A 23637-nucleotide genomic window follows, 5' to 3' on the forward strand; every position below is an offset into this window, starting at 1 on the left:
TGTGCATTGCCATTCACACAGTCTCGACGCCCTGGATCGACCTCGGTAAGGCTTCCACTGGTTGCTGTGTAGCAATCGCAGGTGGGCGTTTGCTCCAGACCGCCTGATGGTTCGCCTGGCTAAGTCGACGAAAACTTGTTGTCACCGTCGTCGTCGAAGGAAAACGGGCTAGAGGCAGATTGGCATCTCCTGGATTATCCTGCTGTTTAAGGCCCCCTCACAACTAAGAGAATTGCCTGAAATATGACTTGCGATGGCTGGCGAAAGGCATTTTTGGAAAAATCGTTTTCAATGGTAATTGATAGTAAGTTATATTTACCCTTCGTGTTTAGGTTCGTACACCTTCTGAACTAACAGTTGCGATTATTCAAATTCGCACGGGATTTTTGAACATGTTTAAAATTTCCCGACGAACTGAAAAATCGTCTGTCATTTGCATCTCTTATTTAGTCTGCGGTAATCGTTCGTTCATCGTTTGTGTGCTATTGTCACGCATAGTCCCTCATCGCGCTTTCGCCAAGGTGGACCGATCTCGAAAGAACCCTAAACGAAGCAACACGATGACTAAATATGACTTGCGCATAGAAACGAAGATACTATGACAAACGTATTTTCGCTTCCCATCTTCTATGCGAAGGGAAACTGAGATTAACTTTTACTAAATTTGAAAGGCGATGCATACACGAAGACAAGTCTAGGAGATACTATGACAAACTATGGATTGCGAAGTGATACGAATACGAGCGAATGACCTGACGAAAAATTGGCGAACGCTGAGCTGCTCTCTGTGATCAGCCACTCACCGCGCTATTCATATATAAACATTCCACCCGAAAGTTTCAAAGTTTCTTCAGAAAAATGGAAGATGCAGCCCGCCTCAGAGTCCAGTATTTATACTCGCAATGGCCCAGAATGAATTTATACATCAGCAGCTGAACCTACACCAGTTCATCAGAGGCCGCTTCAGATGGAGACGAGGCGTCAAACAACGTAAAAAAAGGACGTGGCTGAACCCTGCCAGAAGAAGGGCTTTTGGAATCTACGACCAGCTGTTGGTTAAGCTCCGAAGAGAAGACCCTTCGACTTTCAAGAAATTTCTCTGAATGCCTCCTGAACTCTACGATGAAATCCTGGAGAGGGTCAGAGGAAGAATCAGGAGGCAGTACACCTGGTACAGGGAGCCGCTAGAAGAAGGTCTCAAGTTGGCAGCTACTCTCCGTCATCTTGTGTCTGGCACCAAGTACTCCTACATGCAATATGGGTGGAGGGTGCCTGAAAACACCCTATCTGTAGTGGTGAGGGAAGTGTGTCAGGCCATATGTGACGAGTATGCAGATGAAGTCATGACAGTCCCTTCAACCCCTGGTGGATGGAGACAACTTGCTGGTGGATTCTACAAGAGGTGGAATTTTCCCCACTGTGTGGCAGCTATTGATGGCAAGCATGTGGCCATTTCATTTCATTTCATTTCATTTCATTTCATTTATTTTCATTCTTCCTTTTTTGAACAAAACATAACGCAAGAAGAATAGGTATTGGTATATAGATAGACTGGCGTATAGATAGAGTTGGGGGCTTAATCCCTTGCTCTGGGGGGAAGTCGTAAAAAGAGATGAGGGTATGAATGGGGTGCGATATGAAAATATAAGGGTAATGGAGTTACGTGTCAGGTGTATGAGAAAGAGTTGATGGTAGTGAATGTTGGTAAATGGTGAAATTATGGTGGTATTTTATGGGTCAAGTTGAAGTTTGACAGACTTGTTCACATGATTTATAACGTGTTGTGTGAAAGGTTGGAGAGCATCGACTGGTGTGATTTTTTTTTGGAGCAAGGAAATATGTGAAGAATGATGGTAGTTACGTTCAAAGATTGGGATTAATTATGATGGTGGGGTAAAGCTGTGGTAGAAAGTGTATAAATAACTTGACAGCGAGGAGAACGACATGCATTTGCTGTTGCGATTTTTTTAGCTGTGAGCAAATTGACTGTGAGTCTACAACATTCCGACTTTATCATGGCTTCTGCTTCATCATCGTACGCTGCTGTAGCGGCATCAGAGGAAAACCGTGCACTACTATCTCCGCATCAGTTGGCAGAGAACTTGCTTAACAACGCTTTCCAGGTAAGATTCGAAACGTAGTTTTGATACAATGTATAGTGTCGTTTGTATTGTGGATATCATGTCGTAATGATCGAGTGTTGGCGTACAGTATTTTTTTTTTTGATGATGTCTGTTTCGTTGAATGTGCTACTGAAAGTTGAAATATGGCGTTGCGTGATAATGATGATCGCTGATGGGATGATGGTAGTAGGTTTAAACGTTCGTAGTATTTGTTGATTTGTTTTTTTTTAATTTTATTTGATAGGATTCGTCGTGTGAAAATGTAAGCAAGATGCAACCGACAACTAGTGAAAATCAGCCTTTAGAAAAACCGTACAAATTCGAGGAGGGTGTCAAAGCTGCGTTTGAAATTGGGAAATCTCGTTTTGTAGTAGTCAAAACGTTTTATGGGAAACCCTACGTGAATATCAGGGAATATTATCAGAAAAAAGATAGTGGACCAAAAATGTTTGCTGGAAAAAGAGGCATCAATCTCACTTTAGAAAACTGGAAAGAGTTCATGAAAGTGATGAGGTCGGTAAATGCTCATGTCACCGAAGCGGATAGGTTTTTGTCAAAGCAGAGAAAGTTGAAGTCAACGAAGTGAACTTTATATCTTGTTTGTTTGTTTGTTTGTGTTTTTGAAATACATTTTTTATTAATGTGAAAGTCAAATTGATACAAGGAGTGAGAACATTATACAAAATAGAAGAAAAAAAAGTTAACCAACAGGGGGATGATGGATAGGCGTGGAGATTATTTATTTATTTATTTTTTTTTTACAAAGAAAAAAAAGAAGAAATAGAATAGTCGAAGGTTGTGTCGGACTAGTATATTTACGGTTGCTTTCTTCGCTGTGCATTATCTACCCTGCTCTACAACAGGATGCTCGCGCCGAACTTGAGCCTGGGGAGATTGTCAGCGGAGGCGATACACCTCCCTGTGTGGTGTTATCTCCCTTTAAAAGTCCTCGTTTTTGCTGGGCTCCGGAACGGTCGGGGCAGCTAGCTGAGATACCCCAAGCCTTGCTGGACGAAGTAAGGACAACTATCCAGTTTGGTGCTGTGCCTGGGTCTGAGAAGGAGGATGAGGGGAAGAAGGAGGAGGGAGGACACGCCGGTTGGCAGGACCAAGACGGAGAGGAGGAGGAGGAAAAGAGGGATGAGAAGGAGGACGGAGACCGGACCAAAACTGGGAAGGAGGAGGAGGAGGAGGAGACGGCGAGTCTCTCGGCGTCGCTGATGGTTGTAGTTGGAGCGGTGGTGACGAGAAGGATTAATGAGGTGGTACGTTCTCGCTGCTACGGTTGCCAACACGACCGGCCAGGACAGATGGACCATGTAGAGTGTTTGTGGAGGAGTTGGAGTGAAATAGTCGATGATTATTTTGATGAAGCAATCAGGTCAGTCAGTGAGACTGACCTGATTGGACAACTGCGCCAGATTTATCATTGGGAGGAACTCTTTGAAGAGGATAGAGAGCTGTTGGTGGTGGAAATGGTGGAGTTTTTCCACTTTCAGTTAGGTAGAGAAGCAATACAGAAAACACTCAAAAAACAGGTGTTAAGCTTGTAACCAGTTTTGTACAGCTCCTCCCTCCTTTTTTTTTTTTGTCATCCGAGCTCTTTTTTTCCTTTTTTTTTTGTTACTCTCTACCCCAGCCGCTCCCAACCCCAACCCCCCTCCCCCAATAACAAATAAGCAAATATACTAGTTTGCTAGATAGCTAGCTCCCTATGGATTATTTTTATATGGATGTAATACGTGTATAACATGATGCTACTCAGTAAATTTGCGAATAAAAGCCTTTTTTTTAATACTGTATGGATGATTCCGTGAAAATTTGAAACTCGTTTGTATTTTGTTGATTTTATTGATAGTGTTTACAAACAAAATTGTGGATTTGTTGATGTTGTTTGGTGAATTCTGGGCTTACTCGTTCGTGCACTCTAGATTTAGTATGATCGATTGCTTGAGTGAATATGCGTATACCCGTATGTTTCGCGCACCGACATGTCCTTGATATGGATATATTCATATACATGTACGTAACAATATTTACATATACATTTCTTTTAAATATACAATTGCATGTGTGTGTGTGTGTGTGTGTGTGTGTGTTTGATCTTGAAATAGATTAAGGGGGGTATTAGAAAATAAACAAACGAACAAACAAACAGATAGACAAAATGGGTAGAGAGAAGGAGACAGACAGACAGACAGATAGACAGATTTGAGTTATAAGCGAGCTGAAGAACGGTGCGAGTGCATTTGAATAGCTATTATTAAATGCGTGAGGTTGTTAATGCGGATGCAATGGATGGATATCTGAGACAAATATACTTTAATCCTGAGCATGAGGCGAGTTTTGGCGGTGTAGATCGCTTGCATAAGTTTGTTAAGGAGGACGGTGTACATAAGCTGTCACGCAAACAAATTAAGGAGTGGTTAGCGAGCGTTGATACTTACACACTTCACAAACCCGTAAGGCGAACATTTCCTAAGAGTAAGGTGTTAGTGACTGGTATGGATGAACAATGGCAAATGGATCTGGTAGATGTGTCTTCACTTTCTAGACATAACGGTGGTAACAGATATTTGCTTACTGTCATAGATGTCCTCTCAAAATATGCTTGGGTGGTAGCGTTGAAAGACAAAACTGGCATTGCATTAACAAGGGCTATCAAGGGTATTTTTAAATCAGGGCGCGTACCGTTAAAGATACAAACAGATAAAGGGACGGAATTTACGAATCGCCGAGTACAGACATTTTTAAAGGAGAGAGACATAGAGTTTTTTACTACGGAAAATGACACGAAGGCGAGCGTGGTTGAAAGGTTTAATAGAACTCTCAAAGAAAAAATGTGGAAATATTTTACCCATAGAAATACTTTGAAGTACACAACGATTCTCCAAAAGCTAGTGACGGCCTACAATAATAGCTACCACAGATCTATCAAAACTAAGCCCAATCTCGTCAGCAAAAGGAACGAAGGAGACGTTTGGAAAACATTGTATAAAGACTCTATCTCGATCAAGTCTGATAGTGGGTATAGTGGAAAGTTTGAGAAAGGTGACCGAGTGCGTATTAGCAAGGCCAAGCAAAAATTTGAAAAGGGGTATTTACCAAATTGGACAGAGGAACTGTTTAATGTCAAACGTCGCAAATACAGAGGCTTACCTATTTACGAATTAGAAGACGATAAGGGAGAATCGCTTACGGGCACCTTTTACGAACCAGAATTGCAGAAAGTAAACAAACCGAAAGAGGGCTATTACGGAGTTGAACAAGTGCTTAAGACGAGAAAGAGAGGAAAGAAAAGGCAGTATTTTGTCAAATTTGTTGGTTATCCTTCCTCTTTTAATCAGTGGGTAGATGAGATAGATAAAGAGTATCATAACTGACTAGATTGTCATTTATGATTGGGTCACGATGGAGAGCGAAGAACAATTTTACGTCACGCTTCCGTCGAATAGTTCCATGAATTATTTTCCGAACAATGTTCTCACCAGTTATAAAACCAAATTAGCGACGCCTCTTTCTTTACAAGGTGGTTGGGAAGTCGCTTTGGTCGAATTTATTTATCCCTTTTCGTGGTTTAACGTGAACGCTAGCAATAACAAATTTAGTTTTCACGTTGAAAATCGCGAAGTGCATAGTGGATGCATACCGAATGGTTATTACCGCGAAACGGCTAACGTATGTAACGCCATCAAAAAGTCTTTGCCCGAAAACCTCCAAAGTCACGTAAATTTTCGCACCAATGACAACACAGGTAGAGTAGCCGTCACGTTGGCACCACGTAGTGGCTTGCGCGTGAGTGCGGGATTAGGACAATTGATCGGGTTTCCCGACGGGACAATCACGGAGACGAACACGGAGGCGCCCTTTCTGCCTGACGTTGATGGCGCTTTACATGCTATATACGTTTATACCGATATTATAGAAAATCAGAGAGTAGGAGATATTAGCGCTCCCTTGCTGAAAATTGTATCTGTAAATCGAAAGAAGGTTGGAGAAGTTGTTTCGCACTCGTTTCAACGGCCTCATTACTATCCCGTAAAATCAAAATACATTGACATAGTGTCTATTGATATAAGGAATGATTTGGGAGAAAAGGTGCCATTTGAAAGTGGGAAAGTCATAGCGATACTTCATTTCCGTTCTGTCAGGAAGCCAGCCCTATTTTATTAATATCTATGATAGCACGAGCAATAATTTAATCGGCAATATAAATAATCAATACCAATAATGTCTCTGAAACAGTATCTAAACGTGAGAAATGGAATTATACCGAGCTCAGTTCAGATTGGTGGATCGGTGCCAGTCTTTCGTGGGGCGAGAATACAACGTGGATACGGATTAGGTGGAATGTTAAAAGGTTTATTTAAAACGGCTTTACCGCTTATAACACAAGGTGGTAAGCTGCTTGGAAAGAGAGCTCTACAAAGCGGGATAAACGTCGCGCAAAATGTCGTGAAAGGAAACCGTCTCAAAGATGCTTCCAGCGCCGAATTGAACAGAATTGTCAAAGAAATGAAATTAACAACCCGCGCAAAAAAACACAAATCGAACATGCATAAAAAGAAGGACAGAGCTCGACCGGTCCTCACTTCCAGCAAGAACAAGAGACGGAAAAGAAGTCCCGATATATTCGACGCATTATAACTTTTTCGTGCCTACACTTGCCCTATAAACAACTACCATGGATAAACCTCACAAGTCATCCTGTCCATGCGACAAGTCCGAAACGGATCTGTTTTCGTTACCCCCAACCCAAGTTACTGTAGAAAAGGGGAAATGGGTGCAATATTTTCCATTGACAAACATCACGGACGCCACGCCCATTCAGTTTCACATCCAAGGCTCACCGGAAGAATACACCGACTTGTCGCAAACCTTACTTCACGTTCGAGCAAAAGTGACTAACCCCGATGGATCTCCCATACAGGAGGAAGCCAAGGTTGCACCCACGAACATGTTTTTGCACACCTTATTCAGCGACGTTGATCTAATGCTGAATGATCGCTTGATCACTCCGTCTAACAATACCTACAATTATCGCGCTATGCTGGAATCGCTTCTGACATACGGGCCTGAAGCAAAACAGAGTCAATTGACATCCGCTTTGTTTTACAAAGACACCGCTGGAGGCATGGAAGACAACAATCCCTTATCGGAAAGCTCCACGAATCAAGGACTGAAAACTCGCCATTCGTTTATCAAGAATGGTAACACAGTGGACATGATAGGCACGCTTCATCTGGATATGGTCTTTCAGGATCGCCTTCTTCTCGGAGGCCTAGACATCAAACTTAAACTGAACCGCAGCAAAGATGAATTCAGTTTAATGTCATCTACTCCTGACAGCAACTATAAAGTTGTCATCAGCGAAGCCTCTCTATACGTGAGACGCATCAAACTCAACCCTGAAACAGCCTTGCTTCACGCCAAAACGCTAGAGAGTCAAACGGCCAAGTATCCGATTCGCAGAGTCGAAGTGAAGACATTTTCCATCCCTCGCGGTAATCTGTCATTTACCAGGGAAAGTCTCATTTTAGGTCAGCTGCCCAAACGACTAGTCATAGGCTGCGTAAGCAACGCAGCCTTTAACGGAGACTACGCGCTCAACCCATACAATTTCCAGCACTTTGACCTGAACTTCCTCGCCCTCTACGCCGACACGGAGCAAGTCCCCTGGAAACCGCTGAGACCGAAGTTCTCCGAACCAAACCCGAACTATATTCTCGCTTACCAGACACTCTTTTCGGGAACAAACACTCTCTTTCACGACAAAGGCAATGGCATCAGCCGTCAAGACTACGCGGACGGCTATAGCTTGTACGCATTTGATCTGACTCCGGACCTATCCTCGGGAGACACCTTTAATCTGAGAAGGCAAGGAAACCTACGGCTAGAAATGCAATTTGCCAGAGCTCTGCCTATAACCATCAATGTCCTTGTATACGCCGAGTACGAGAGCATCGTGGAGATTGACCGAAGCCGAAATATCGTCTTGGATTTTGGAGTCTGAAGCGTATACGTGGTGCTTCGATTCAGGATGGACACTAGAGATATATTAAACGTTGTAGAAAATTGTTACGAATTGAATAACATATTTTTGGGAGTGTTTCCTTCCGATCAATTACCAAGGGGTGTAAAAGCCTTTCCAGCGGCTTTGATCGTTAATGCCGATAATCACGCTCAACCGGGAAGTCACTGGTTAGCCATTTATATAGATGATAACGGACATGGGGAATTTTTCGATTCATTCGCCAGACATCCCTCCTTATATTCCAAATATTTTGTTAATTTCTTAGATAAGAATTGTCGGTCGTGGCGATACAATGAAACAGCGTTACAGTCTAATTGGTCCACAGTGTGTGGACAATATTGTTTGTTTTATCTTTTACGTAGAGTTAGGGGGGAAAGTACTGGTAGCATTCTCGCACGCTTTAATCACAATCGCTTACACAATGATCGCCAAGTTCATGCATACATCAATCACCACTTCCCTATTTACGCACCAATCCGTGATAAAGAGCTGATACTAAGACAAATTGCCAAATCGCTACACACAACCGATTAAACGTTAGGCTACCAAAACAAACAAGGAAGATTGTGACAAGATGTATCTTTTCAGTGTATGTAACAAAGCTCTCGTGTTTTTATTCACATCATGAATAAATGATCAGTTTGTACGTACAAAAGAATCGTTCGTTCGTTCTCGCGTTGTGTACATTACATGCGTTTGTTTGTTGGTGGGTTACATTTTTTTTTTTTTTGAGTGCGTGTCTTGTCGTCTACATTACAAACTGGTAAAAGCAGTACACTCATGTAATGAGTTTTAGAGTGGATCTGAATTGCTTGCGTGAAAAAAAAAACCAAACATACTGTTGTCATAATACATCGACTCATAAAACGATGATACGTCTTACACAAAAGTTAATACGCTACTAGTAATTAATTAAGCTTCACGACGGACAATAATCACAATGCATAAATACGATACAATTATCATTGTAAGACGCAAAACATGTTTGATAACATTTTAATAAAGGCGTATTTACAGACATTTTGATAAAACACTATTTTACAGACATAACGCGACTTAGCGTTTCTTAAACATAATACACTTCCGATATACAATATATCGTATGAGATAAACGCGGTTTAAATGAACAAACTCTTCGGCATTAGATAATACAAACGTTTATACACGCATCATTTTTGTTCTTGTTGCTAGTCACTGTGTGGACGTCTCTTAACACAAAGTACAAAGTGATAATGATCATCGGTATTGGGTCTCAGTAATGACAAATATTAAAACAAACAAAAGGCGATACATCCTAGCTGCAAATAATGATAATGGTAATGATGATGATAAACAGCGACATTATTCGCCAGAAATGATTTAGAGATCAAAAACTTTCCCAGCGTTTGAGTCTCTTGGTCAGATATTGACGTTGAGATCGTTTACGTTTTGATTCTATATGAGCCTGCATCGGGGGCACGAGGGGTAAGATTTTTGGTACAGCCCCATCGATTGCCGAAGACGGATCTTTGGTTTTCATGCGTTGATAGATTTCACGACGATTAACATTCGCTATAAGAAATTCTGGTACATTTACATCGACTAAAATACGCATAAATTGTTGCCAACCTACGGGATTGACAGCTTTTCGCCCTTTCATGACATCGTACATTAAATCTATGACGTTAGAACCGGGTATGGCACGACCATTAAAAATCAGTTCACCCCGCTCGTTATACAATGCATCTTGATCATGTTTAGATAGATGATCCATAAGCAACGAAGCCTTGGTTCGTAATGTCACAGGTAACAACTTCAAAGCATTTTCTTTGTAATGTAAGTTTAGTCCACTACTACTACTACTTTCTTCGTTTTTCTTCGGTTTTGACTCGTCAGCTTTTCTCGTTTTATCATCGTTAATGGAACTTGGAGTTTGAACAACATCTCCTTCCTTAGAAACTCGTTCCAAAATATTTACAGTCATAGGTTTTGAAGAAGGATCGTGATGTTGCAGTTGCAAATATTTTTGCAACGTCTGATTGTACAAACTTATTTTTTGCACGTCTGACAAGTCTTTTCTCTTCAGTACGTCTTGCATACCAGCATCCAGCTCCGATAAGACTTTACGAGTGGGATTAGCACTCCCCGACGAAGTTTGAATCGTTTCGGCTAATTCAGAAGGCACGAGTACCATCTTCCGAGTAAATTCCATGATGGTTAATAAAAGGAATCATTAAGAGAAGACTGCGGAGAGAAGAGGAGCCAGCAGCGCCGACAAAAATCCACCTTTCTGGACAAGTATTTCTCTGCGTTTTCTGTTACTGTTGCGTTTATCAGCGAGTCGTCTCAAATGATGCTTATGTTGCGACAGCGCTTTCTTTTGAGCGGGCTTCAAGGGCACGTTACCTTTTAAAGTATTGTTACAAACTTCCGACACACAATTAATCAAATCTTTATGAGCGTGTTGTAAAAATTCACGCCTCTGACGTGGACGACACCTAGCCAACACTTGAAGTTCTGGCAAATACTTCTTCAGCTTTTGAGACATGATGAACGAGTGAGATCGTGATACATTTTACACAAGCATTTATAGTCTATCGATCTTGACTGGAGAATTAAAAAAAAAATGTACGAGCAATCAATGACACGTAGTTACGTATCGGTATTACATACAAATATCATGGATTATTTACAGCTCTTTCACCACTAAGTTTTTTACACTTGCATTTTCGGGGAAATTATTTCTTTACGTAAACGATTGTAAATTCGTCCGGAAAAATGTTTGTCCTCAAGCGATATTCTTCTTTAGTATCTGGTCTTAAATCGAATAATAAATAACCATACGGGTTTTTTGTAGCGTCATTGTAAGCTTCTTGCACAAATTTCGCACAACCAGGATAAAGTTGTCTGCCCAAGTGCGTAATTTGTAGCTTGTCGCGAGGACTCTTAAAAAAGACTAAATATTGGGTGTTTAAACTAATACTTCGCGCTTCTTTTCCCCGATGAAAAAGATTTTGCACGATAAAAATTACCGACAGATTCCTGTGGTGCGAGCCACGCGTAAATAAAGTACTCATTTTGCTGTCGTGACTACACTCAGTCATAAGATCATCTACTACAACGAGATTACGAACATTAGGATCAATCATAGATTCAAGATTATGTGGGAAACCTTCGACAAATTCAATATTTTCATTTTCTCTTAAGATGTCCGCATAACCATTTTGATACACCCCGTAACACCAAATAATTTTTTGAGGTGGGTGATTAAACATTTGTTGATTATGACGTAACAGTTTACGCACAAACATAGTCTTTCCACAACCTGTAGGGCCCGCAATCATACACGTCATTGGATGCATAAATTCGTGATTCATTTTTTTTTTGTCTCTCTCTCTATAATACAAGGTACAAATAAATATGTAGAGAGACCGAGAGTAAGCCTACCACTCTTAGGAATCTATCACGTATAACATCCAGATCAAACACTTAACAACGAATGAAGTGGTTGTTGAAGAGCGTTGCATTTTGTGAACGATTCCACTCATGCAAAGAAATACTGCTCGTTTTAGCAACCAGAAATGCCCACGGAGGAATGGTCGCGCGAGGAGAGAATTGACAAACGTAGAGGTCCGGTCCATTTTCCGCGATGATACGACTACAATAATTGATAAACATGGTTTCGTTACAGGAGCACTCGGCAAATTTATAGTGCGCGGAAATATTGCGCGGATGTATCCGATAATTCAAACTGGCGTTGAGGTAGTCATTTAGATCCGAGCTGTTGAAGCGTTGAACTAAGTGCTTTTCCGCCGCATACCCTAAACCTACCAAAACGATAATCATAAATATCGAAATAAAAAATCCTGTCAGGCTAGTGGGTATCGGGAAGCGATCACCCCTATCTGCGTTAGACTCAGTATCTGATTGACCCGACTGCATAGTATAAACCTGTTGTTGCAACGAAATGGTCATACAAAATGAACGCCTCGCGAGAAAGAACCGCTCTTATATTTTAGTTTAAGCAATATCCGTAAGGCACGGTTTTTAAATCGTGCGTGATGATTCTCTTGTCATACAAAATTTTGTATCTCTTTTCAGAGGCTGTGGTCATTATCTTCTGACGCTTTGTATCGCGCGTAATTTGGTAGGGATTCTTCGTCGTAACGCAAGATAGTCCTGCGGCATCCCCGCTATTCATGCTAATCACCATACGTTTCATGACGTCATAATTAAGCGTTTGAGAATTACTGTAATTGAGAGTAATCCCTTTTACTTTGCAAGAGGTGGTTCCATCGCACAGTTTGTAGGCGTAGTTTTTGGGCCCTCCCGACACAAACGATTGGATGTACCGGCCATCCAACTCGTCGGTTAACTCTCCCAAGTAATCACCTAGTACGGGGGTGTATTCATCAAAGGCATCCATTTTCTCGACGTACACAACACTATCAGTATCATAATACAATACCCTCTCGCCCAACTTATCCAACTCATCAAAGAGTTTCAGACGCGCTTGCGCCGATGTAAAGGCCGCTATGACCAAGTTTGAGGTGGTGCTGTACTCAACAAAATCTTTTCTCTTGACAAAACGCACTTCTACGATGTGTTCGTTAATGAAATTGATGTCTTTGATTTCAAATTCGTCGTTGGTAATCATCTTGTACAAATCCCCAGCATCTGTGATCACTTTAATTTGGGGTAAATTTGCTCTCATTCCAAACCTCCCCCACAGAGAGTTAAGTAGCAGTTTACTCAACGATCTTAGCCCCTTGTTTTTTTCAACTTTATCAAATTCCAACTGAATTCCCTCGTGTTTCTTATACTCTTCTATGTACCTACGTTTGTCGCGCAAATTGACACACCACTCAGGCCAACCGGATGCTTCTTGCTTAAGTTTTAAGAAAGTGTCGATGTATGCGCTAAATAAGCCGTTGGTGCCTAAATCGCCCAATTCGTCGCAATTCAGGGATGGGTCAAATTTACTTTCTACGTTAAAATGCCAGACGGCTTCAATTGTCTGAATTTTATAGCCCTTTTCGATGGCTTTTTCGACTTCTAAAGTGACCCATGTGCTGTGTAGCGCTCTCTCTTGTTCAGTATGATGACATCGTTCCGTTTGCTGTAATTTGGCGCACGCGCTGAAGAGCGGAAACATCAGTTTCTTGTTCACTTTCAGGGGTAAAACGGGGTGAAAAAGATTTTGCGGAGGTAGTATCTTGCATTTGACCAAGCCGTAGTAATCGGATATATTATCCGAAAAGTTTTCTGTTATCACTTTGGGATGCCCAACTGGGTAAGACCCATATTTATTAATGAACGGATACAACGACGTGAAGTCTACGTATTTGATTCGTTCACCTTCTTCACATTCGTGAAAAAGGCGAGTGGCATTCGTGCGACCGCCGTAAAAGGCCTCCCTCGGATCTAAATCGTGGGTTGGCGTTCCTATCGATAATGACGGTGGCAAGGTTGTTTTCATAGTTTTCCACTCGTGTTCCCACATCGTAATGTACGTAAAATCAGGCAGCAGAGACTCTATGTATTTTTTCTTGGCCAACGTTTCCAAATACAACTCTATCATTAATCTGTTTTCTCTCCTTGTGTTCAACGTCTTGGGATCGTAGCAAACGGGGCAACCGTGATAAAAACATCCGTTGTATTCAAAAATAATCTTTTTTTCCTTGCAATACCCATCGACTTTATACTTCCCAATTCTCATCTCACCTTGGTTTCGCGCATGCCTAATATGTATGTTTTCCGTTTTCTCGACATACTGAAGCCACTCCATGGCGCTTCGCGACTGAATATCTCGTGGCCGATAACCCTCGGGCGGGAGCAAACCTATGGTGTTTTTAGGCATGAAATTGCGTCTATACACCAAATGACAAGCAGCAGCTATCGTAAAGCATTTGGTAAAGGGGTCTACTCCAATATCGTCCAAATCTCTCCTAGTAATGTCAATAAATAACGATCTAAATTGCATGCAACAGCGACGCAAGATATCTACATCACTGAGACAATAAGAGTAGATCTCATCTTCCATGACAAACTGCTTGCCGGAAGCAACCTCACTATCGTACCAAGCCAAAAAATCTGACCGGGCTTTGCTACTCATGCCTTTTGGATTATACATTTCTTTCGGGGGTAGTGGACCTACGTATTTCTCGTTTTCTTTCGTGTTAAAGAAATGCGGAAAATACCCCTTCTTCAGTTCTGACAGACCGAATGTGTTTGGCATAGCTGCCAAAGGCATCGGCAAAAAATTGAGAGAGTCGATAAAACGAATGTTATTAAAACATACATAGAGCGACATGATCTTTCCGCCGGTGAGAATGAGATTGGGCACTATGCAGTTTTCATACAGATACTTCTGAATAAATATCCCGTCGTAGCTTTTGAAATTGTGCGCTATGACCGTAGAATTCTCGTTCGATTTATCCCCAAATACCCACTTGCAAAACTCGTCACTCACGTTGTCCCCTTTGAACACCTTTTGCTTTTCATCCCCGCAAATTTTACACTTCTTCTCAAAAGTATAGTCGCAACACTCGCTGCATGACTTTTGCGCGATGCAATAATTTGGTACGTGTTCGCCAGTGTTTTGAGTACATTCAAAGTCAAAAAATATAAACTTGCTCGGACCGGCTGCATCTTTCAGTTTACCATTCTTATCGTAAACGGCAGCAATGGTGGACTTTTTCATGTAGCATTGATGATCGAGCCAGTCGAATTCGTTACAACGCCAACAAAAAATCTCACCACAGACATGTCTCCTTTTGTGCTTTTCTAGTAACGCTGCGCTGCATACGGTATCGCATTCCCTACATTTATACGTGTTTCCACAAACGTCGTTTTCGAAATGATTTTTCAAACATGTGTCATTTTTGAAATTTCGGTTACATCTCTCGCAATGTACGTAACAATCATTTCGACCGTTCGACGGACATTCATGACTCTTACATAAACTGCACGTAAATTCACACTTGTGCGATAGCTTCCTGTTATACCCGACCATGCATATTGTACAAAAATAAGCCTTATTCATAAATGCGTTCATTTTGGTGATTAAATCATAATGCTCGTCATGACTATACAAAAATATCGTATGTTCACGATCTTCTGGGCCCGCGTAAATTATATGGTTGAGGTGTTCTTTCGACACAACTACTACCCGATAATTGTGCATTTGCGGTGTACTTTCAAATTGTTTGATTTCCTCTATACCGCAAGGCCCAATCGGAACGCCAGCTGCCGCATGCAGCTTATGAGCATAAACCTCTTGTTTACCGTAACTCATTCTGATAGAGTTCCAGTTTGGATCTCTCTCTATGCGTGCTATCCCCGTCACTATAGCGCGTGCGCAGCATATCTTTTCATTACTCCGGTCTATGATTTGAATAATACACCTCTTTTTAATCAACCTCTGCGCTGTTTCCAAGTATCTCTTGGCACGACCACCTCCTTCGGGCATTTCCATATGTAATACATTTAGGGCCACGTTTTCATCGAGTGAAATTTCTTCATTCGACTGTAACACTGCTTCTATGCGAGCTGCCAACATATCGTGATCAAGCTGGTCCCGCCTGACAAAAGGTAACTGAACTGGCCTTTCTAATTGCGGCGCATTAAATACAATGCGTACCATATCCCTTTCCCTCACCCCAACTAACAACTCGTCCACTATATTACCAAACATATCCCTAACCCTCGGAATCATTTCAATCATGGGACCGAATTGATTCACGGAATTAAATGATACGGTGTAATCGGTTAAATTTGCATTATACTTTTTCACCCTCCGATGACTGACCTTACTCACATGATAAAAATTTTGACTTTCTTCCGACACATTACCGATATCTTGCTGATTAGGTGTATGAGTTCTCGCTCTCACTGATAAATCTTCCTTGTCGGTGACAGGGACCCACCTCTCACCTCCTCCTCCCATCATATTATGTAGATGACCTCTCGATGTACTAGGTATATCTTGCGATGTACTCGGCATATCTAATGATGTTGCTGCGCTGAAACCTCGCGATGTGCTAGGAATGTCCCGCGATGTTGCTGCGCCGGATCCCCGAGATGTACCGGAAATATCCTCCACCCGCTGCTGCTGCTGCTGCTGCTGAGCTCTTTCTACATCTGCTCCCGCTCCGTCATACAGAGATGCGCCAAAAAGATCTACAATTATAAATGAATAAATTGATAAATAATCATATTAGTTTATCCCCTATATAACATACTTTCAGTTTTAACGTAGTATAGCACCACATTCAGGACCTCATCATTTACACACACACACACACACACACACACAAAAAAAAAAAAAACAACAACAACAACAACTATAATAGAACTGTTTTCATTACATACTACACCATTCATCAACATAACCTAATAATCTTCTCAATATCACATGTAATAATAATTGAAAAAATATATTCATAAAACTACGATAAACTCACCCTCCACTTCAAAATCTGCAATGTTGTCCTCTGTATCATCACCAGCATTCTCCTCATTCTCAGGAACTGACAACAATATTGTCGTCATTCTCTCAAACAACAATACATGCTGTTCGGTTGTTAAATAATCGTTCAACACTTCTCGAAGTACACTCAATCCTTCCAATGTAGTACAAGCGTTAAGCGCTTTCACTAATTCAGCCGTTGATATCATGATGTCAAAACAAAGCCTCCAAACACCATGATCTGCTAAATATCTGATCGCAGCTGTCTGCTAGCACCAATGAAAACTCCAATTCTCGCTGTCAAAATTATTGCGTCTATCCAGCATCAACGCATGTAGCTCCGATACTTTCTCCCTCCTCGCTGTCAAGTTATTTATACACTTTCTACCACAGCTTTACCCCACCATCATAATTAATCCCAATCTTTGAACGTAACTACCATCATTCTTCACATATATCCTTGCTCCAAAAAAATCACACCAGTCGATGCTCTCCAACCTTTCACACAACACGTTATAAATCATGTGAACAAGTCTGTCAAACTTCAACTTGACCCATAAAATACCACCATAATTTCACCATTTACCAACATTCACTACCATCAACTCTTTCTCATACACCTGACACGTAACTCCATTACCCTTATATTTTTCCCCTTTCACTACCATCATATTTTCATATCGCACCCCATTCATACCCTCATCTCTTTTTACGACTTCCCCCCAGAGCAAGGGATTAAGCCCCCAACTCTATCTATACGCCAGTCTATCTATATACCAATACCTATTCTTCTAACGCATAATACATTTGGAATTACATCATAAACATAAACATTCGACTATGTAAAAGATAAATGATACAGATAAACAAGCGAATGCATACTGGCAAAAAAGTACAAAGTTATGCTGACAAAAAAGTACAAGGTTATGCTTCAGTTGAGAAAGAGAGAACTGAGAGGTCCACTAAAAAGCAAGCTTGTATGTTGTGAACCACTCAAAAAATGAACAAACTTATGAATTACTTATTTACAAATACTTATCACAGATATAATTTACGATAGATTGGAACAAGACAGAAGAAATACAAAAGACATGACATGACTTGACAGAAAAGACGGAAAGAATGGTGAGAGAGAAAGGGGAAAAAAAGAGAATGCTTACACGCTGAAAGCCTCCAGAACTGTCTGGCTCGTTATACTGCAACTACAAGGGCTTTTTTAGTATAATCCTGTTGGCTATAGTGAACAGTGACTACAAATTTGTCTGGTGCGATGTTGGTGGTAGGTATGATACAATATTGGAAAGGGGGTAGGTCGAGTCAATTTAGGGGTACGTCAGATTTGTTATCACCTCACCTCCATTGTTATTATTTCAATATTCATTTTTTTACTAAAATGATAGCAATTGGGCAATTCATCTCAGTTTTTGCTCGATACATTTTTCTTCTTCAAAGACGTGCTTTAAGAATAATTAATAATGTTGGATATTTATTTCACACAAATGACCTTTTGTGTAGAAGCAAAAATCTGAAATTGATTGATTTGTTTCATTATAATGCCTTTGCCTCTTCCTTTCATGTTGCGTGGATGATTTCTCTGGCCGCACTGAAATCTGGACGGACATGGTCGCTTTTATACTCCCCGAGGAGCGCACACACACGTACGAGAACGCCTGATCTATTCTTTCGTCTTCGTTTCCAATCGCACGCCATATCAAACCATTGGTCATTGTTCGTTCGTCTTATCAGGTCATATCAACCCTTCGCTCGCCTTCGGCCGCAATTTACTCAAAGAAGTGAACCGAATAATCGTTATCCTTCGCATGTCATATTTATCCTTCGCTTACCGTTCGTTAATCATAGGCTGCGTTTATCAACTTTCCCCTGTTTAAACGACTTTCGAAAGCCCCTTCGATAGCCCTTTCGATAGCCCTTTCCATAGCCCTTTCGAAAGCCCTTTCCATAGCCCTTTCGAAAGCCCTGTCCACTCCCTGTACTATTAATGTGCCGCTTGTTTTCGTCGGCTGCGTTTATCAACTTTCCCCTGTTTAAACGGCTTTCGATAGCCCTTTCGATAGCCCTTTCGAGAGCCCTTTCCAAAGCCCTGATTGCCTGTACTCTTAATGTGCCGCTAGTTTTCTAGGAAGGGACGGCGAAAAGCAATTACCATCATAAAGACATATCTTCCTTTGAGAGTGACGAGTCATGATACAATGCCACATGAATCAATTGTCTTCCTATCTGTGAAGCGCTCCAGTTTAGCACATACTTCAAATATTTCTGAGTGGCGGCATGAGACATGGGATCAAAGGGAATGAGACTGTTGTTACTCTATTTCTCAAACCTTGTTGGTGAAAGAAACACCTCCTTGTTCCAAGCATATGCGTGCATTACACACAGCTGTATGTATACACCTGTGTACACGTGGCGCGCGTCTTTTCAGAAACCGGAAACGCATGGTTGCGTAACCGCAGTAGGGCGACCTAAAGGGCTTTCAAAAGAGCTTTGCGTTTATCAACTTCGAAAGGCTTTTACAAACAGGTTTCTGATAACCTGCTTAGGAAACCTGTTTGGATCGTCACAAATTTGGGGCTTTCGAAAAGGCTTTCCTATAAAGGGCTTTCAAAACAGCTTTGCGTTTATCAACTCGTGAAAATTCCTTGAAAGCTGTTTGGATAACCTGTTTCTGCCGAGAAAGGACAGTTGATAAACGCACCCTTTCGTAAAAGGCTTTCCTAAAGGGCTTTCAAAACAGCTTTGCGTTTATCAACTCGTGAAAATTCCTTGAAAGCTATTTGGATAACCTGTTTCTGCCGAGAAAGGAGAGTTGATAAACGCACCCTTTCGTAAAAGGCTTCCCTAAAGGGCTTTCAAAACAGCTTTGCGTTTATCAAGTCGTAAAAATTCCTTAAAAGCTGTTTGGATAACCTGTTTCTGCCGAGAAAAGGAGTTGATAAACGCAGCCATAGTTGACTGTAGTTTATAATCGGATGATTTGAGGGCAATTTTATTTGAAATCGTTGAATTCGTCCATTCGTCCCCCTTCGTCCCCCTACATTCGCTCAGGTGTGAGGTTTTTTTTTAGCACTTTAACTCAGTTCACAGAATACTTGTCTTAGGGAAAGCAATTTCTCCCAAGACCGTGGACAGGACGTTGAGAAAGCTATTACAGTCTTCTCTAACCGGAGTCTGATTGTCCATGGCTGCGTTTATCAACTCCTTTTCTCGGCAAAAACAGGTTATCCAAACAGCTTTCAAGGAATTTTTACGAGTTGATAAACGGAAAGCTGTTTTGATAGCCCTGTTGGAAAGCCTTTTACGAAAGGGTGCGTTTATCAACTCTCCTTTCTCGGCAGAAACAGGTTATCCAAACAGCTTTCAAGGAATTTTCACGAGTTGATAAACGCAAAGCTGTTTTGAAAGCCCTTTAGGAAAGCCTTTTCGAAAGCCCCAAATTTGTGGCGATCCAAACAGGTTTCCTAAACAGGTTATCAGAAATCTGTTTATAAAAGCCTTTCGAAGTTGATAAACGCAAAGCTGTTTTGAAAGCCCTTTAGGTCGCCCTACTGCGGTTACGCAACCATGCGTTTCCGGTTTCTGAAAAGACGCGCGCCACGTAAAGTGCACACGAGTACGTGTACACAGGTGTATACATACAGCTGTGTGTAATGCACGCATATGCTTGGAACAAGGAGGTGTTTCTTTCACCAACAAGGTTTGAGAAATAGAGTAACAACAGTCTCATTCCCTTTGATCCCATGTCTCATGCCGCCACTCAGAAATATTTGAAGTATGTGCTAAACTGGAGCTGCCTCACATACAGGAAGACAATTGATTCATTAGTCCATGGGCCAAGACCCGAAAAATGGGTTGTTGGTACCATCTGAGGTGGCACAACCTTTTTGGTGTTAGTTTGTTTGTCGGGCATAGATATGCTTATCAAGCTATGATAGCATTTCCAAATGAGTAGCTTAGTCATAATAAATGAATTTTTAACCAATTTGGTCTCGTTTTTATGTCCCTATACTTCTGAATCGAAACTAAACCGCTATACAAAGAAGAGCACTGCCTTCTGTATGTCCACAGGTGTTCTGTTGTAAACGCGGTGCGCTTAGTCTTTATTCAAGGCAGGGAAGGGAATATCCAGAAGGTTATGATGTCCACAGCTGTCACGCGGTGCGCTTAGTCTTTATCTAGACCAATGTACCGTTATCATAATTTATCTAAAGTTCCTCATAAAAGGGATTATCTATACTCTTTTTATACTACCCTATCAACAAATACATCAGTTTTAAACAAAAATCACTCTGTTCATTTACAATATCATTCATTACAATGTATCGTAGTGTACCGGTTCATTGTTTTTGCATTATCTTATATTGTTGGAGGGAAATAAAGCGACATTGGCGTGGTATCAGCGTTTTCACCGTAGCCTTTTCGCCGGAAAATAATAAATAATTGAAAGATACGGTAAAATTCATGAGGAATTGCTTTTGTTGTTGCTGTTTTTAGATAAAAGGATATACACTGTATCATACGCTTTGGACATTCCCTTTGCCGTCTAGAATAAAGACTAAGCGCTGTGGACATCATAACCTTTGGATATTCCCTTCGCTGCCTTGAATAAAGACTAAGCGCACCGCGTTTACAACAGAACACCTGTGAACATACCATAGAGCTGCATTGTACAGCTCTATGGAACATACAGAAGACAGTGCTCTTCTTTGTATAGCGGTTAGTTTCGATTCAGAAGTATAGGGATATAACAACGAGGCCAAATTGGTTAAACATTCATTTACTATGACTAAGCTACTCATTTGGAAATGCTATCATAGCTTGATAAGCATATCTATGCCCGACAAACAAAATGACACCAAAAAGGTTTTGCCACCTCAGATGGAACCAATATCTGGCCTGGCCCATGGACTACATGTGCCATTGTATCATGACTCGTCACTCTCACAGGAAGATATGTCTTTATGATGGTAATTGCTTTTCGCCGTCCCTTCTTAGAAAACGAGCGGGACATTAATAGTACAGGCAGTCAGGGCTTTAGAAAGGGCTCTCGAAAGGGCTATGGAAAGGGCTATGGAAAGGGCTATGGAAAGCCGTTTAAACAGGGGAAAGTTGATAAACGCAGCCGACGAAAACAAGCGGCACATTAATAGTACAGGGAGTGGACAGGGCTTTCGAAAGGGCTATGGGAAGGGCTTTCGAAAGGGCTATGGAAAGGGCTATCGAAAGGGCTATCGAAAGGGCTTTCGAAAGTCGTTTAAACAGGGGAAAGTTGATAAACGCAGCCCATGTCGACTGACGAGACCAATGGAGTTTTTAACATAAGCATTCTCACTTACATGGAAAATTCCATCAGGCACGCCCAGCTTAATATATTCACAACATAGAACTCAACCTGGGCGAAATGTGTGGGGCTGCGGTTCAAAACGATTGACTCAACATTAAAATTACGTAACCGGCGGTGTTTACAAACATTCGCGATCGCGCACGTGTGATCGCATACACATGATCATAAAACAAAGAACTATATTCTAAAGTGGTTATATGGGCCAATTCGTAACACCCCCACCCCTAAGTGAGAAAATATTACTCTGAAGTAATATTTTCGTTATATATCAAAACACATTACAACTTTCAACTACATTATCCTGCATAATTTGTAACACTTAATTTCATACATCGGCTTTTTTAGCTGCACTTCTTAGGGTATCACCACTCGCAATATCATGGCTTGAATGCACACAAAACATACATTATTTGACCAGTCCGGATTATGATAACACGGGAACATTATCGCATGTGTTTCACGACATTATCTCTTCACTTTGCTATAGATTTAACATTCTGTCTGTGTTGTGACAGACCTATATCGTAAATATTCTATTATGTTTGCACATAATGTTTCCATACAAGTACCGGTAACAGTTTGTGGAGTAATTACTGTAAACTGGAAACACCTTAATTTCAGAAGGAGCCATTCTATGTTTCCCTTAATACAAGATACTTTTGATGATATCATATCCTTCCATAAAAAAACAAACATTTCAACCCTGTTTGTCCATTCTTTCAAATTAATTTCAATCCTTCGAGCATAAGATTTAATATAACCAAAGTTTCTTATGATTTCAGATATCCCTTCTTTTTTTCCACTCACAAAAAAATAGAAAATGGCCGGAACAAAACTAACCATGTGTCCTAAACTTGAGACGTGTACACTAAAAATGAACATTCCCTTTTTACTTTTTGCTTCAACGACAAACTACACTCCTGCTTGAGTTTTCCTAATACTAACGTGACCTCCCATAGGAATTTCATGAGCAACTCTCTGTACAATGTATCTCCCTACGATAATTCACTGGTAACACTATTTGCTGTACCACTGACCGACTCTCACTGCCCGGCCTATCAGGGGGGCGCCCCTTTCTCATCAACACACCGGATCTCCAGCGGAAGCACTATGGAATACTAGAAGCTTCATTCTCGGAAACAGTAGTAAGAAGCAAACGTTCAAGTGTTGGATCTTTTTGCTGCGCTGCAATCAGGGAAGAACGACAACACTTGTCATTACTAGACTGAGCAGAAACATCATCGAATTTAGCAGAAAACGCTTCTGCCAACCGAACAGAGTCATGTACAGACCGAAAATCATCTGCCATGTCTTGTTTCGCCTGACCTAATTGTGACCTTGTCACCACACAAACAGGAAATATATCCAGGAATTCTTCTCGCAACTTCTCAGTTTCAGGTTCAACAACCGGATCACTTGACACAACTGGTGAGACTGAAACCTTTCTCCCAGCCAAATCGTTCCCCATCAACAAATCAACCCTATCCATGGGCAGACCAGGAACCACACCAACCGTAACTACTCCAGTGACCAAGTCACTCTTCAAGTGTATCCTATACAAAGGTACAGAAACGTAGCTTCCATCAATACCCTGTATCAGTGCACTAGCACAAGATGAACCATCAGCAGGCAATTTATTCACATCACCTACAAGGAGAGACTGAGCTGTCTC

At 41.2% G+C, this 23637-nt stretch overlaps 3 protein-coding genes across 3 annotated transcripts; 2 read left to right on the forward strand and 1 right to left on the reverse strand.

Moving 5' to 3' along the window:
* Positions 1-2431: 2431 nt before the first annotated feature.
* Positions 2432-4238, forward strand: LOC139708079 (uncharacterized). The gene is made up of 2 exons (XM_071620061.1): positions 2432-2705; positions 2890-4238. The coding sequence occupies exons 1-2, from the start codon at positions 2569-2571 to the stop codon at positions 3674-3676; spliced, it is 924 nt and encodes a 307-aa protein (XP_071476162.1). The 5' UTR covers positions 2432-2568; the 3' UTR covers positions 3677-4238.
* Positions 4239-6807: 2569 nt separating this feature from the next.
* LOC139708081 (uncharacterized protein F54H12.2-like) lies at positions 6808-8136 on the forward strand. Its single transcript, XM_071620062.1, has one exon. It carries the CDS (start codon positions 6808-6810, stop codon positions 8134-8136), a length of 1329 nt encoding a protein of 442 aa, XP_071476163.1.
* A 5055-nt stretch (positions 8137-13191) lies between these two features.
* LOC139708082 (uncharacterized) lies at positions 13192-16689 on the reverse strand. Its single transcript, XM_071620063.1, has 3 exons — positions 16602-16689; positions 15070-16317; positions 13192-13274 (listed from the first exon to the last, which is right to left on the reverse strand). The coding sequence occupies exons 1-3, from the start codon at positions 16687-16689 to the stop codon at positions 13192-13194; spliced, it is 1419 nt and encodes a 472-aa protein (XP_071476164.1).
* Between the last annotated feature and the right edge of the window lie 6948 nt (positions 16690-23637).

This window comes from Diadema antillarum, unplaced genomic scaffold (genome assembly GCF_040938485.1).
Source record: "Diadema antillarum isolate AM-2024a unplaced genomic scaffold, OU_Dant_1.0 seq00001299_RagTag, whole genome shotgun sequence".
Taxonomy (NCBI): domain Eukaryota; kingdom Metazoa; phylum Echinodermata; class Echinoidea; order Diadematoida; family Diadematidae; genus Diadema; species Diadema antillarum.